The sequence below is a fragment of the Erigeron canadensis genome, chromosome 5, assembly GCF_010389155.1.
Source record: "Erigeron canadensis isolate Cc75 chromosome 5, C_canadensis_v1, whole genome shotgun sequence".
In the NCBI taxonomy this organism is placed as follows: domain Eukaryota; kingdom Viridiplantae; phylum Streptophyta; class Magnoliopsida; order Asterales; family Asteraceae; genus Erigeron; species Erigeron canadensis.
Window position 1 is genome coordinate 33,016,719 of NC_057765.1, and position 12,274 is coordinate 33,028,992.

Here is a 12,274-nt window from a genome sequence, read left to right on the forward strand (position 1 = left end):
AAAAAGAAAATACCGTAGGGGTGAAATAAGAAACTTACAGTTTTACAAACGATATCTTTCTAAATCCACTTTCTGACCAAAATCTCTTTTCCCCCAAATTTTAACGTCGACGAGGGTTCCGTCATAGCCCTAATCTTCGCCGGCCGACGACGAGAATCACATAGCCGGATAATTGCTTGGCTGACCGGAAATATCTAAAATTGAATAAAAGGTACAATCCGTCTTGATTTTTATCATCTAATTAATTAGCTACTTTTATTTATCAATTGATTTATTATATGAATCAGTTATATATGATTCAGTTTTTAAATTTGAAAGCAAATGAATTCAATATAGATAAAGTTTTTGGATTTCTTGAAGATAAGTTTTTTATAATAAAGTTGGAAGTCCCAAAAACTTTGGGAGTGAAAAATGTGTAAATTTTGAATAAAAAAGTTTTAATTTTGAGAAGCTTAGAAATGAAAAGACATATTTTTGATAGGTTTAGCAATGAAAAGTTTTATAATTGATACCTTTAGAGGAGTGAAATTCAGTTTTCATGACGATTTTAGGTGCCAAATATACTTCATTTTTGACAATTTTTGTATGCCTTGTAAAATTTAACTTTGATTCCTTTTGAAGAGAAACCGATTTTTTGGAACCTTCGGTTTTGTTTGCTTGGTGATTTTTTGTTGAATTACTTATTTGTAAAGAAGTGTGTTTGGCTGTCAAGTTTTCATTGCTTAATTTATATCGGAAAGGATAATTTTTTTTGTTTTTCTTCTTTTCTCTGGACGTCTTATGATGAACATTTGTTAGGAAAGTAGGACTTAGAAGCAGATGGCTGCGGCATTGTCATATAATGCTTCTGGATTTTTGTCAAAGTTAGTTTGATCTATGTTTTCTTCTGGAACACAACTTGATTAGTAGAAACTTTTTTTCACCTATACAGCAACACGTGGTGTTAAAATTTCCGGGTTTTTATGAAGTTGTAACCTTTGTTTTCACCTCAGCACCTCAATATCTGACCTACAAGTTCTATTCTTGCTAATACCGGCTTAGTAGTCTGTTTGAGGAACAGAGAAATTGCTTTAACCTATAGTGGTTCATTGCCAAGAATTACATACCCAACTTGAAGCTATGGCTACATAAGTTGCATGTTATTCACTACCATTCTTTGTTTTAGTTAGTCTGGCTGCACAGAGTGTATATGCATCATGTATGTGTCCAGACTGTGAAAAGTTTATTGCCTAATTTGGAAAGCTTTCAGGTCTGTATAAAGATGTTCGCGTTAAGTGCAAGTGTGATCCCTAGCTCTACCTCCCAACTAGGTATGATGTTGTTATGCTGTTATTGGGTTTTGACATGTAGCCACTGGCTAGAAATGTAGGATATTGAAATTAAGAAATATTGTTTGCAACTTGTTCTTGTTTATCAAAAGTCAGAACTTTTCAAAATGACCTTCTTTGGGTTTGTTCAATGTTAATATATTTTTTCACAGCAAAGTCAGAATTACAAAGAGTGACCTCGAGTAAGTGTATTGGTCTCAGTTCTTCGCCACTCAGACCAATCAGCATACAGCCTTCAAAATATGGAGTGCAAAAGCGTATATCAAAAAGGAAGTCTTCTGCTTTTATATGTGCTTCAGCATTGGTGAGTTCAGATTTGTCACCTGCCACATTTTATTAATAGATTGTTTTTTGCTGTTGGTTGTGATCTTGGCTGATGTTTTGTAAATTTAACCTTCTTATGGATTTCATAGCATCGGTATAGATATTCTGGAAAAAAATTTTGCTTCTTGTGTATCCTCTTCTTTATTAGCAGGAACGTTATCATGACACTTTATACACTTCCTGGCCGATTACAAATGTTGTAGCTTATGCTAATTTGCTCATGTTCAATACTGTGTGCTAATTTGTTGCATTTGCCTCTGAATAAAAGATCTTTATACGTTTTTTTTTTATTTATATACAAAGTGGTTATGTTAGAAATTTTGGTGATTCATTTATTGAACTTGCATTCTCTTCTGTGCAGAATGCTAGAATGGGTGCAGAGCAGACTCAGACTGTAACACGTCAGTCATCAACAATTACCATTGCTCCTGTTCAAGGTAAATTCAGTGTTTTTAGTGCATCATCTTCATCAAGTTTCTCGATCTTTAGGCATGAGAACTTATATAACAAGAAGAACTTATGTTCATCAGAACCTTGTTAATCCACGTCATTTTTGTATGCTACCTATTTGGCACTCAAATACATTCCCTCTCCCCGTCTTATAGTCAACTTTGTATTGATGATCAATAACGTTTCCATTTATCTGATTGCCTTTTACCCAACTTTTATTGAAATAAGTATTTGAACCTGTGATTTACAATTCTAGACACGACAGTAACATTGTATGCCACCCTGTTTAATATGTTTCATAACGATTGGAAAGAGTTAGTTTTATTTTAAAACGAAATTACACTACCCAATTCTTATTATTTGTTTATTAGTTGAATTGAAAAATGGTTAAAGGATGCATTTGCTGGTTGCAAGCGCGGTATGGTACCCTTGCTCCCTAAAAAGAACAATATTCTTGCATAAATTGGTTAACCAGACTATGGCTAATCGTTTGTTTTCATTATTTTCAATAATGTTTGTTCATTTCAAATCATATGTTGTTCATTGGCCATTGCTGATTATTGACTGGAATATAGGGAAAGAGAAGTCTCCGGACCTCGATGATGGAGGGACTGGACTACCACCACGTGATGATGATGGAGGTGGCGGTGGTGGAGGTGGAGGAGGTGGGTGGTCATCTGGCGGTTTCTTCTTTTTCGGGTTTCTTGCATTTCTAGGATTCTTAAAAGATCAAGAAAAGGAGGGGGCTTACGGGGATGGCAGGTGAAGATGCATATAGATTCTTCAGTAACAGTCAAATATGAATCGAGATTATATGCAAGTAGTTAGCCCCGGTGATGGTCTAAATGAAAGATTTGATATTAAAACCGTAGTAATTCCATGTTGTGAACTATTACGATTATCAGGAGATATCAAGGCACACTGTAACTACTTGTTATTTTGAATAATTTACCTATACTATTTACATTGCCACTTGTAGCAAGTTTTTGTACTGTGTTTGGTATGCTGCTATATATGGAGTAGTAATTAAGAAATGATGCAATAGAATATAGCTATTTGGCAGAAATCTTGTTTTGTTACTATTTCGGAGATGGTAATGGAATGAACCAATGAACATGACAAGGTGACTGACAGAGTTGCAACAACTTTGAATAACTTTGTGAATGTTTTGATTTATCTTTTTAGCTGGATGATTAAAAATGTCCACATTTGCTCACCACAATTAACCTTTTTAAAACGCATATCATTTTATTATCAGGATACATCTGATATGCTTCTACAAGATTTCATTGTACTACATTTGCAAATACTTCTGAAAAATACCGATGTCGAGTTAGAAAATGAAAACCTCCAAATCAATCAAAATATCGACATGTCCCATGACAAAAATTATTATTATTATTATCATTATTATTTATTATTATATATCATAAATCATGTGAACTACCAACTATTCAAGATCCATTCTACATTGAGCAAAATAGATATTAAATTTTGTTTGGCCCTTTTTAACATGATGAAAGGGGGGCCCAATACAAATTTTTGCATCAGATTTTTTTTTTTCAAGTCACGTGTTATCCTCGTGTAGCCCCCAATCCCCATGTTATTCCTTGCATCATTATTATCGTGGCCAACACTAATCATTCATTTACCTATTTTTTTCCCTTTTATATTAATCTTTCTTTTGATTGTGTTTTAAGTTCTAAATCTATATCTATACATCAAATTATAAACACATCTTTTCTGCCACTTTTTTCATCAGGAAAGGTTAGTCTGTATGATGAATTTTATTATCCTTATATGTATATATATTTCTTGTTTTTCTTAGCCAATAAAGATTCAATCTTTTCATGTTTGAAGGTGTATAATTGTTTATTGTTGATTTATTTGATCTGGGTATTGTGAATTATGAATAAATTATTGGACTTTATTAGTTTTGTTTTTAAAAAATCTTGATTTTATGATCTGTGCTAGCTCATGGCATTTGGAGATCTGAGATATGCATCTAATTAACCACCACCAAGGTGGCATAGTGGTCTGAGAGACCTGATTTCCTCATAAGAGGTCTCAGGTCGCTTGGGGTGAGGCGTGTGAATTGGATAGGAATGAGGATAACCTTTTTAGACTGTGTAATCTGAGTCAAAATTGCCATTCCCAGGCAACCAGAACTGAAAAGATTTTATTTATTTATCTGTTTAGATACACATCTACTTGTATTGGTTAAAGTTTGTTTCTTTTATATAAATTTGACATCAGGATGTGATAATTAGTCCATAGTTCTATAGAATTTATCAGATGTAACTTCAGGATAAGTTTGATTATTGGTACGAAGTTAAAGCATACCTTGGCCTGTCACGTGTTCTTCCTAGTGTAGTCCCCCATCCCCATGTTATTTACATCATTATCGTGGCCAATACCAATCATTGATTTGGCCATTTTTTTTTATCGAAACCTACTTTTACCAGGAGTTAGTCTTCTAGCTTATCCCAGAATGCTTGTTTTAAATGCAACAAGCACTTTTGAAACTATGCAGCCTAATTTCCAACAATTTTTTTTTCTTATATAGATAATGATAGATTAGCATTTAGCATAAGTATACTGCATTGTTTTGGATTACTACTTTCTTATCGAATTTCGTACTGCTAGTGTGTGTGTTACCTAATGGTAAAATTTTGAGTACACGCAACTATATGCAAATCTATGATTTAAAGAAATGGGGAAACCCAGACGGTACCCGCATATAGAACTAGTTTTTTGAGAATCCAAATATTCAATAATTTGGAAGTGGATGTAAACATGATCTTGTAATATTCTTTATTTATGGATTAACTAGAGTCTTTTGTAGCTATTGGCACTAAACTGAAATGGTTCCAGCATCGTGGGATCCAGGATTCTTATATTGTTTTTTGTGTACTTTCAACAGAATTAGTTCAACTGCAGTCTTTTGGTTTCAGCAGCTGTGGGAAATGGTCAAAAGGTTTATTTGTGGAGAGCATATTGCCTATATCTGTTTTTCTTGTTTCTATGTATATGGTCTGACTTAAAATATGTCTGTTGTTTCAGGGGCAGTAATGGAGCGTTTTGATGTACAACAAGGGCCATGTCTCAGTGCTTAGAAGGGATCAAGCATTTATGTGCTTCCCTACTCTTTTGCTGTGATCTTGAGTTAAATAAACAATCGCAGGGACTTGATGATCCTGCAATCCTCGCTAGCCAAACAGTTTGTATGCTATTTTTCTACAATCCTATTTTATGTTTGTATTACATTATTACATACATTTGTGAATGGTCGTAGACATCATTGCTTTACGAAGAATCATACCCATTTTTATGTTTGATGTTAATTTCATCTGAATGTAGTTGCTTTTGTGTAATGCAGTTAGTGTAAGTGAAATAGAAGCTCTTTATGAGCTATTTAAGAAGATTAGTAGTACAGTCAATGATGACGGATTGATCAATAAGGTTTGCTAAAGCTTGCATCGTCTTGATTTGATTATGAAGTTCTGGCATCACTTCTAACTATCTGACTTCAATGCAGGAAAAGTTTCAGTTGGCCTTATTTAAGACCAATAAAAAGGAGAGTTTGTTTGCTGACCGGGTATGGTTGCTTTTTAAGCATCATTTGTCAAGTAAAATGTATTATAGAAAGTTGTTTAGAAGTTCTTTGGGTTGTTTTGACTTCAGGTGTTTGATTTGTTTGACACAAAACACAATGGAATCTTGGGATTTGAAGAGTTTGCTCGTGCGCTCTCAGTGTTTCATCCAAATGCCCCTATTGATGATAAGATTAACTGTAAGTTGCAATTGTTTCCACTGAGTTTTGGGGTTTAATTATGTTTGGTTAGATGATTCTCTTATACGAGTATTAAATACTAAGCACCCTGAGCCTTGTATTTTTCTTGTTGTGGATTTGCAGTTTCCTTTCAGCTTTATGACCTCAAGCAGCAAGGCTTCATAGAAAGACAAGAGGTAAGTTGAATGTGTATTCATTAATACATATGCGTCAATATATATGTATTTATGCAGGCATCGAATAAATAACTAATCTGATCATATCAATGAATGTGTAGGTGAAGCAGATGGTGGTGGCTACCCTTGCTGAATCAGGGATGAATCTATCAGACGATGTGATAGAGAGTATCATTGACAAAGTAACTGAACATTTACTCTTTACTAATATTAGAAAAGCTATGTAAATTGCAAAACATATTTATATAAAAACAATTGCTGAATACCCAAGTGATGAGTTGGTGCATTTTTTCAGACCTTTGAAGAAGCTGATACAAAACATGACGGAAAAATTGACCAGGAAGAATGGAGAAACCTTGTTCTACGGCATCCTTCTCTCTTGAAAAATATGACCCTGCAATATCTTAAGTAAGTTCATTTTTATATTACTTCCTTCTTGAATATATTTTTAAAAAAGCCAACCATATTAAACTCATACAAGGCCTCATGCTCCAAGGGAGAGCAATACAACCACTGTAAGGAGATACGAGTATAAATTAATACAAACAAAGAAAAAAATCACATACAAAAGATAAAGCTAACTATACTATAATCCCTCAAATGAAAAGATGACGAGGACTAAGAATCCACATATCGACCACATACAAAAGATAAAGCTAACTAAGAATCCACATATCGTCCTCGTGAATGATTCAATTCCTCGATTTTCATATTCCCTAAATAAGTATTATAAGACTGCTATTACCTGAAGGTTTCTTGAAGTCTTCATTGTTGCAAGCTCTAACATGTAGTTAATGGTTCAAGCCTTCTAATTGACCATTTCTGATTTTGCTTACAGGGACATTACAACTACGTTTCCAAGCTTCGTTTTTCACTCAAGGGTCGAAGATATGTAAAAGTTTCGAAGAAAGATTCCATTCATGAGCAGCAAGTTTAGCCAAACTATGGCTGCAGCATTTACATGATTCTTCTTATTAAAGCATAAACATGAAATTTTTGTTTATAGAAATTGTTACATTGAACAATGAAATAAGAACTTGTTTTTGTATTATGATATCTACTTGTGTTTTGTTTTTTGTATTATCATATCCACTTGTGCAAGGCACAGCATGGATCATATGGTATTTTCCTGAATTGGATAATCATCTCTGATACTATGGCTTTTGACCGGCTAGTAAATACTGTCATCGGTAGCCCATCTATAACTCAGATGAAACGGGTGTTAGGGTTTCAAATATTCGAGTGACAGTTAGGGCACTCTGCAATTGTGGCATTATGCAACAGGCGTTTGGGTTAGTCCACGGGAGGTCGCCTTCTTTGTGTTATCATTAGAGGTATACTATGTTAAGTTTTTAGTTTTGTTATGGCACGTTTAGAATTTGTGTTTTTATTTTGGTTCAGAGTGTGTACTTACTCTATCGCTAGTTTTTTACTAGCACTTTCATTTTTAATATGCCGTTCAAATTAAAAATTACAGCATTAGATGAAAACCAAGTTTAATAGTGCTAGACTTCAGTTTGTGACAACAAATTTAAATATTTAATATTGCATTGTCCTATGGCAGATGTCCTAATTACTTGATGTAACTTTTTGGCGTCATATGGTTTTATACCAAAAGCCCCTGATATTAAGAAACGATGTTCAAAACAGATGCAAATGAATAATTATTGCCAGAACCTGCAGATTTTAACAGATGAAAATCTAACATGTTTAAAGGGCTGGCTGTATGATATAATGTAACACCTGTGCACCACTGTTTATGATCATGCAACTGTCGACAACTTGAAGACAGTCGCATCATCTAAAAACATATGCTGCAAAATTTTTTGTAAACAAGGGTGCAGGTATTCACACAGAATACATATGACACAATCTTTTTATGAAAAAAAGAAAGTGGGGGTGTTCACATAAATTCTGTGAGCAAAAGGACAAGTATGCCCGACACATTCATGCTTTAACACCAAAATAATGATGAAAACCAATTACGTGTCTTGTTGGACGAAAATACTGTTCCATAAAAATAACAAAAATACTGCATAAAAAGAGCTATAACAGTTCAAAACATAAATCAAGACCATGCCGAATATGAGGACGAAGAAATTAGTCGACCTCCTCCATCTTGCTCTCGGCATCAGCATCAGCTTCCTCAAGGGCAGGCACATCAGCATCTTCATCAGCAACATCCTCGTCAATGCTGAGTCCAAGCTTCAACATTCTGTGGATTCTGTTGCCAAAAGTGTTGGGTTCATCCAGGCTGAAACCAGAGGTAAGCAATGCAGTCTCGAAAAGCAACAACACCAAGTCCTTAACAGACTTGTCGTTCTTGTCAGCATCAGCCCTCTTCCTAAGCTCCTCCATAATAGAGTTCTCGGGGTTGATCTCCATGGTCTTCTTGCTAGACATGTAACCAGCCATACTTGAATCCCTCAAAGCCTGTGCCTTCATAATTCTTTCCATGTTTGCAGTCCACCCATATTCACCAGTAACCAAACAGCATGGAGAATCCACCACACGGTCAGACACCACAACCTTCTCAACCTTGTCACCCAAAACATCCTTCATCACCTTGCAAAGACCCTCGAACTTCTCCTTCAAAGCCTCCTGCTTCTGTTTCTCATCTTCAGTTTCCTCAAGCTTCAAACCTTCCTTGGTAGCAGATACCAACTTCTTTCCCTCAAACTCCTTGAGTTGACCAACAGCATACTCATCAATGGCATCAACCATATACAACACCTCATATCCCTTCTTCTTGAGCTTCTCCAAGAAAGGAGAGTTCTCGACTGCCTTCTTGCTCTCACCAGTGATGTAGTAGATGTCACTTTGACCCTCCTTCATCCTAGTGACATAGTCCTTCAAACTGGTCATCTCATCACCACTCTTGGTGGAGTGGTATCGGAGAAGCTCAGCTAGCTTAGTCTTGTTCTGAGAATCCTCATGGATACCCAACTTAAGGTTCTTGGAGAAAGCTTCATAAAACTTAGCATAGTCTTCCTTGTTCTCAGCAATTTCTTGGAACAGCTCAACACACTTCTTGACCAAGTTCTTGCGAATAACCTTGAGGATCTTGTTTTGCTGCAACATCTCTCTTGAGATGTTAAGAGGAAGATCTTCAGAATCAACAATACCCTTCACAAAGCTCAAATACTCAGGAATGAGCTCCTCACAGTTGTCCATGATAAAGACACGGCGAACATAAAGCTTGATGTTGTTGGGCTTTTTCTTTGTATCAAAGAGATCAAATGGAGCCCTCTTGGGAACAAAAAGAATGGCCTTGAACTCGAGCTGGCCCTCAACTGAAAAGTGTTTAACATTCAGATGCTCCTCCCAGTCATTAGTTAGACTCTTGTAGAAAGCAGCATACTCTTCCTTGGTAATTTCTTCAGGTTTCCTCATCCAGATTGGCTTTTGCTTGTTGACCAAAGCCCATTCATGAGACACTTCCTTGATGGTCTTCTTCTTCTTCTCTTCCTTCTCTTTTTCCTCATCAACCTCCTCAACTTTGCCTTCTTCATCTTTCTTCTCTTCCTCATCCTCATCATCAGAAATTTCTTTTTCAGTGGTCTTCTCTTCCCATAGAGAGATAGGGTAGCTGATGAATTCAGAATGCTTTTTGATCAGATCCTTGAGCCTGCGCTCTTCAAGATACTCTAGCTGGTCCTCTTTAAGGTATAGAGTCATCTTGGTACCTCTGCCAAGGGATTCACCAGAAGTATCCCTGGTAACAGTGAAAGACCCTCCAGCTTGAGACTCCCAGACATACTGCTCGTCATCATTGTGCTTGGTTGTAACAACCACCTTGTCAGCAACCAAATAAGCAGAGTAGAAACCAACACCAAACTGACCAATCATGCTAACATCAGCACCAGCAGTAATAGCTTCCATGAACTCCTTGGTTCCAGATCGGGCAATGGTACCCAAGTTGTTCACCAAATCTGAAAATAATCCAAAAACATACAAACGTTATAAACAGTCCTTACAAAACAAAACTAAAACAATGCATATAGCTGATAATATAACGCTACTCACCAGCCTTGGTCATTCCGACTCCACTATCAACAATGGTCAAAGAGTTGGTAGCCTTGTCAGGAATGATATGAATGAAAAGCTCAGGCTGTCCATCAAGCTTGCTCTTGTCGGTCAAGCTCTCAAAACGGATCTTGTCAAGAGCCTACAAAGATTTTTCATTGCCAAGTTGTATTATTACTAACCAACCGATACAATATACAATTTTTTTTACAAGTAAAACAAAATTGACCATAATATACGGTCTTCAAAATCAAAAACAGAATTAAGAATACACATAGTCACAAAGTCAGATATTCAAGAAAAAAGTATACACACAAAACACATGTTTCTTATTGCAACTTTTTTCACTACATAATAATTTTAAAATGATTATTCCCCACATAACTTAAAACACAAGTTAAGACTATATACTTATTCAGTATCTACACTCCATCAATTAAATATGCTTTTCCAAATAAAACCTCTTATACACACCTAATACTGTACACAAAACAAGTAAAGACTAAATACTTATTCAATATCTACACTTTATCAAATAAATATTTTTTTTTCAAATAAAACCTGTTATACACACCTAATATTGTACACAAAACAAGTAAAGACTAAATATTTATTCAATAACTACACTTCATAACATAAATATGCTTTTTCAATTAAAGGCTGTTATACACCTAATACTGTACACAAAACTTTTATTGAGACACCCAAACACCCTGGTTCCTAATTGAAGGATACATATATACATACATAGACATTATATAGGCACAATAAATTTCAAATAATAAGTAGAGCACATGAAGATATATAATGATAATCATAAAAATCCTTAATTGGAAAACTATCAACAAAACTTACTATAGCTCCAGTCAACAACTAAATTAGATTAATTTATTCAGATAAAATAACATATGTATATATGTATCATACATATACAGGCAATATATATGCATACAGAACTATTTATACACTAACTATCAACAATATATACATACAAATAAAAAGTGAGCTCAGTATTAACAACAATTAAAAAAATATAATTAAAAAAATCATATAATAAATAAATAAAAACCCTAGATCTCATGTACAGCAACAATAAATGAATAAATACAGATATATACATACATCATCTAAAAACATCAATAAACTCAAACTAATCAATTATATAAACCCTAACTACCTATCCAGTAAATAATAAATATATATATATATATATATAAAATAGAGTAAAGCTGACTTACATCGGAAGAGTTACTGATGAGCTCACGGAGAAATATCTCTTTGTTACTGTAAAAAGTGTTGATGATGAGACTCAACAGCTGGTTGATCTCTGCTTGGAATGCAAACGTCTCTGTGTCCGCCATTATCGGAGAAGTTTAACTAAGAATTTGATGAATCGAAGTAGGAAAAAATAAAATTAAAAAAAAAATGATTTTGAAAGTGGGGAGTAAGTTAGATCGGAAGGGAGGCGGGTGTTGGAGCGTATATATAGTGTTATTTTGGGGGTTAGGGTTTGTTATTTTTCTAGTTCTAGATCCTTCTATGGCCGAAGACTTGAATACTTGGATAGACTTTTTGATTATATTGTTTGTTTTTGGTCCCTTGGCTTATTGGTTTCTTTTACTCTTGTGTCAATCTTTTCTTTGAATTTGTATACATTATATTATGATATTAGACTCTCAGTGTTCAGACCCGTCAAATGAACGAATAATCTTAAAATATATTAATCAAAGTTAATATGATTCGAGCAACCATTAATATGACCAATATCATAACTTAATCAATACGAAAGCTAAATAAGAAACATATGGAAATTAACTCCATGTAAATATTTATTCCAGTTTACCCTTTTTTTTTAAATTTAGTTAAATAAAAAATTTGCAACAAAGTATATAATTTGAAAAATACACACCAATTCATCAACAAAGACCATTTCGAACGTTTTGATTTTCTTCGGGTTGTTCCACTCTGAAACAGTCAATACATGCATAACACGGAGTCGTAGATGATGGTTAACATGTGTTGGCTTAAAATCTTCAAGATGAACTAATGTGATCTTATTTTTTGTTGTTCAAGAAGAAGCCATAACGAAACTATAATGGAAAACAAAGTAAATTAAAAGAGATAATAATAACAATAACATAAAAATTAAATGTTAAATAATAATAATGATGATTAAA

The 12,274-nt window shown here is 34.4% G+C and overlaps 3 protein-coding genes across 3 annotated transcripts; 2 read left to right on the top strand and 1 right to left on the bottom strand.

The window, feature by feature from the left end:
- Positions 1 to 88: 88 nt before the first annotated feature.
- On the top strand, positions 89 to 3,084 carry LOC122602164 (protein YELLOW LEAF 1, choloroplastic-like). The gene is made up of 5 exons (XM_043774884.1): positions 89 to 211; positions 1,250 to 1,310; positions 1,481 to 1,632; positions 2,014 to 2,089; positions 2,678 to 3,084. The coding sequence occupies exons 2-5, from the start codon at positions 1,262 to 1,264 to the stop codon at positions 2,866 to 2,868; spliced, it is 468 nt and encodes a 155-aa protein (XP_043630819.1). The 5' UTR covers positions 89 to 211; positions 1,250 to 1,261; the 3' UTR covers positions 2,869 to 3,084.
- Positions 3,085 to 3,735: 651 nt separating this feature from the next.
- LOC122602163 (calcineurin B-like protein 3) lies at positions 3,736 to 7,127 on the top strand. Its single transcript, XM_043774883.1, has 10 exons — positions 3,736 to 3,869; positions 5,026 to 5,079; positions 5,166 to 5,326; positions 5,482 to 5,564; positions 5,641 to 5,700; positions 5,787 to 5,895; positions 6,019 to 6,071; positions 6,173 to 6,253; positions 6,367 to 6,479; positions 6,910 to 7,127. Exons 3-10 carry the CDS (start codon positions 5,203 to 5,205, stop codon positions 6,965 to 6,967), a joined length of 681 nt encoding a protein of 226 aa, XP_043630818.1. The 5' UTR covers positions 3,736 to 3,869; positions 5,026 to 5,079; positions 5,166 to 5,202; the 3' UTR covers positions 6,968 to 7,127.
- A 910-nt stretch (positions 7,128 to 8,037) lies between these two features.
- On the bottom strand, positions 8,038 to 11,546 carry LOC122602161 (heat shock cognate protein 80-like). Its single transcript, XM_043774882.1, has 3 exons — positions 11,336 to 11,546; positions 10,098 to 10,239; positions 8,038 to 10,003 (listed from the first exon to the last, which is right to left on the bottom strand). Exons 1-3 carry the CDS (start codon positions 11,456 to 11,458, stop codon positions 8,172 to 8,174), a joined length of 2,097 nt encoding a protein of 698 aa, XP_043630817.1. The 5' UTR covers positions 11,459 to 11,546; the 3' UTR covers positions 8,038 to 8,171.
- Positions 11,547 to 12,274: the final 728 nt, after the last annotated feature.

Excerpts from the sequence above, each read along its gene's own strand:
- LOC122602164 (XM_043774884.1), top strand. The coding sequence starts at position 1,262 with ATGTTCGCGTTAAGTGCAAGTGTGATCCCTAGCTCTACCTCCCAACTA. Across the intron at positions 1,311-1,480 it reads TAGCTCTACCTCCCAACTAG|CAAAGTCAGAATTACAAAGA; the intron begins GTATGATGTTGT and ends ATTTTTTCACAG. Across the intron at positions 1,633-2,013 it reads TTATATGTGCTTCAGCATTG|AATGCTAGAATGGGTGCAGA; the intron begins GTGAGTTCAGAT and ends TCTTCTGTGCAG.
- LOC122602163 (XM_043774883.1), top strand. The coding sequence starts at position 5,203 with ATGTCTCAGTGCTTAGAAGGGATCAAGCATTTATGTGCTTCCCTACTC. Across the intron at positions 6,072-6,172 it reads GCTTCATAGAAAGACAAGAG|GTGAAGCAGATGGTGGTGGC; the intron begins GTAAGTTGAATG and ends ATGAATGTGTAG. Across the intron at positions 6,254-6,366 it reads TAGAGAGTATCATTGACAAA|ACCTTTGAAGAAGCTGATAC; the intron begins GTAACTGAACAT and ends GCATTTTTTCAG.
- LOC122602161 (XM_043774882.1), bottom strand. The coding sequence starts at position 11,458 with ATGGCGGACACAGAGACGTTTGCATTCCAAGCAGAGATCAACCAGCTG. Across the intron at positions 10,240-11,335 it reads TCATCAGTAACTCTTCCGAT|GCTCTTGACAAGATCCGTTT; the intron begins GTAAGTCAGCTT and ends AAATCTTTGTAG. Across the intron at positions 10,004-10,097 it reads AGTCGGAATGACCAAGGCTG|ATTTGGTGAACAACTTGGGT; the intron begins GTGAGTAGCGTT and ends GATTATTTTCAG.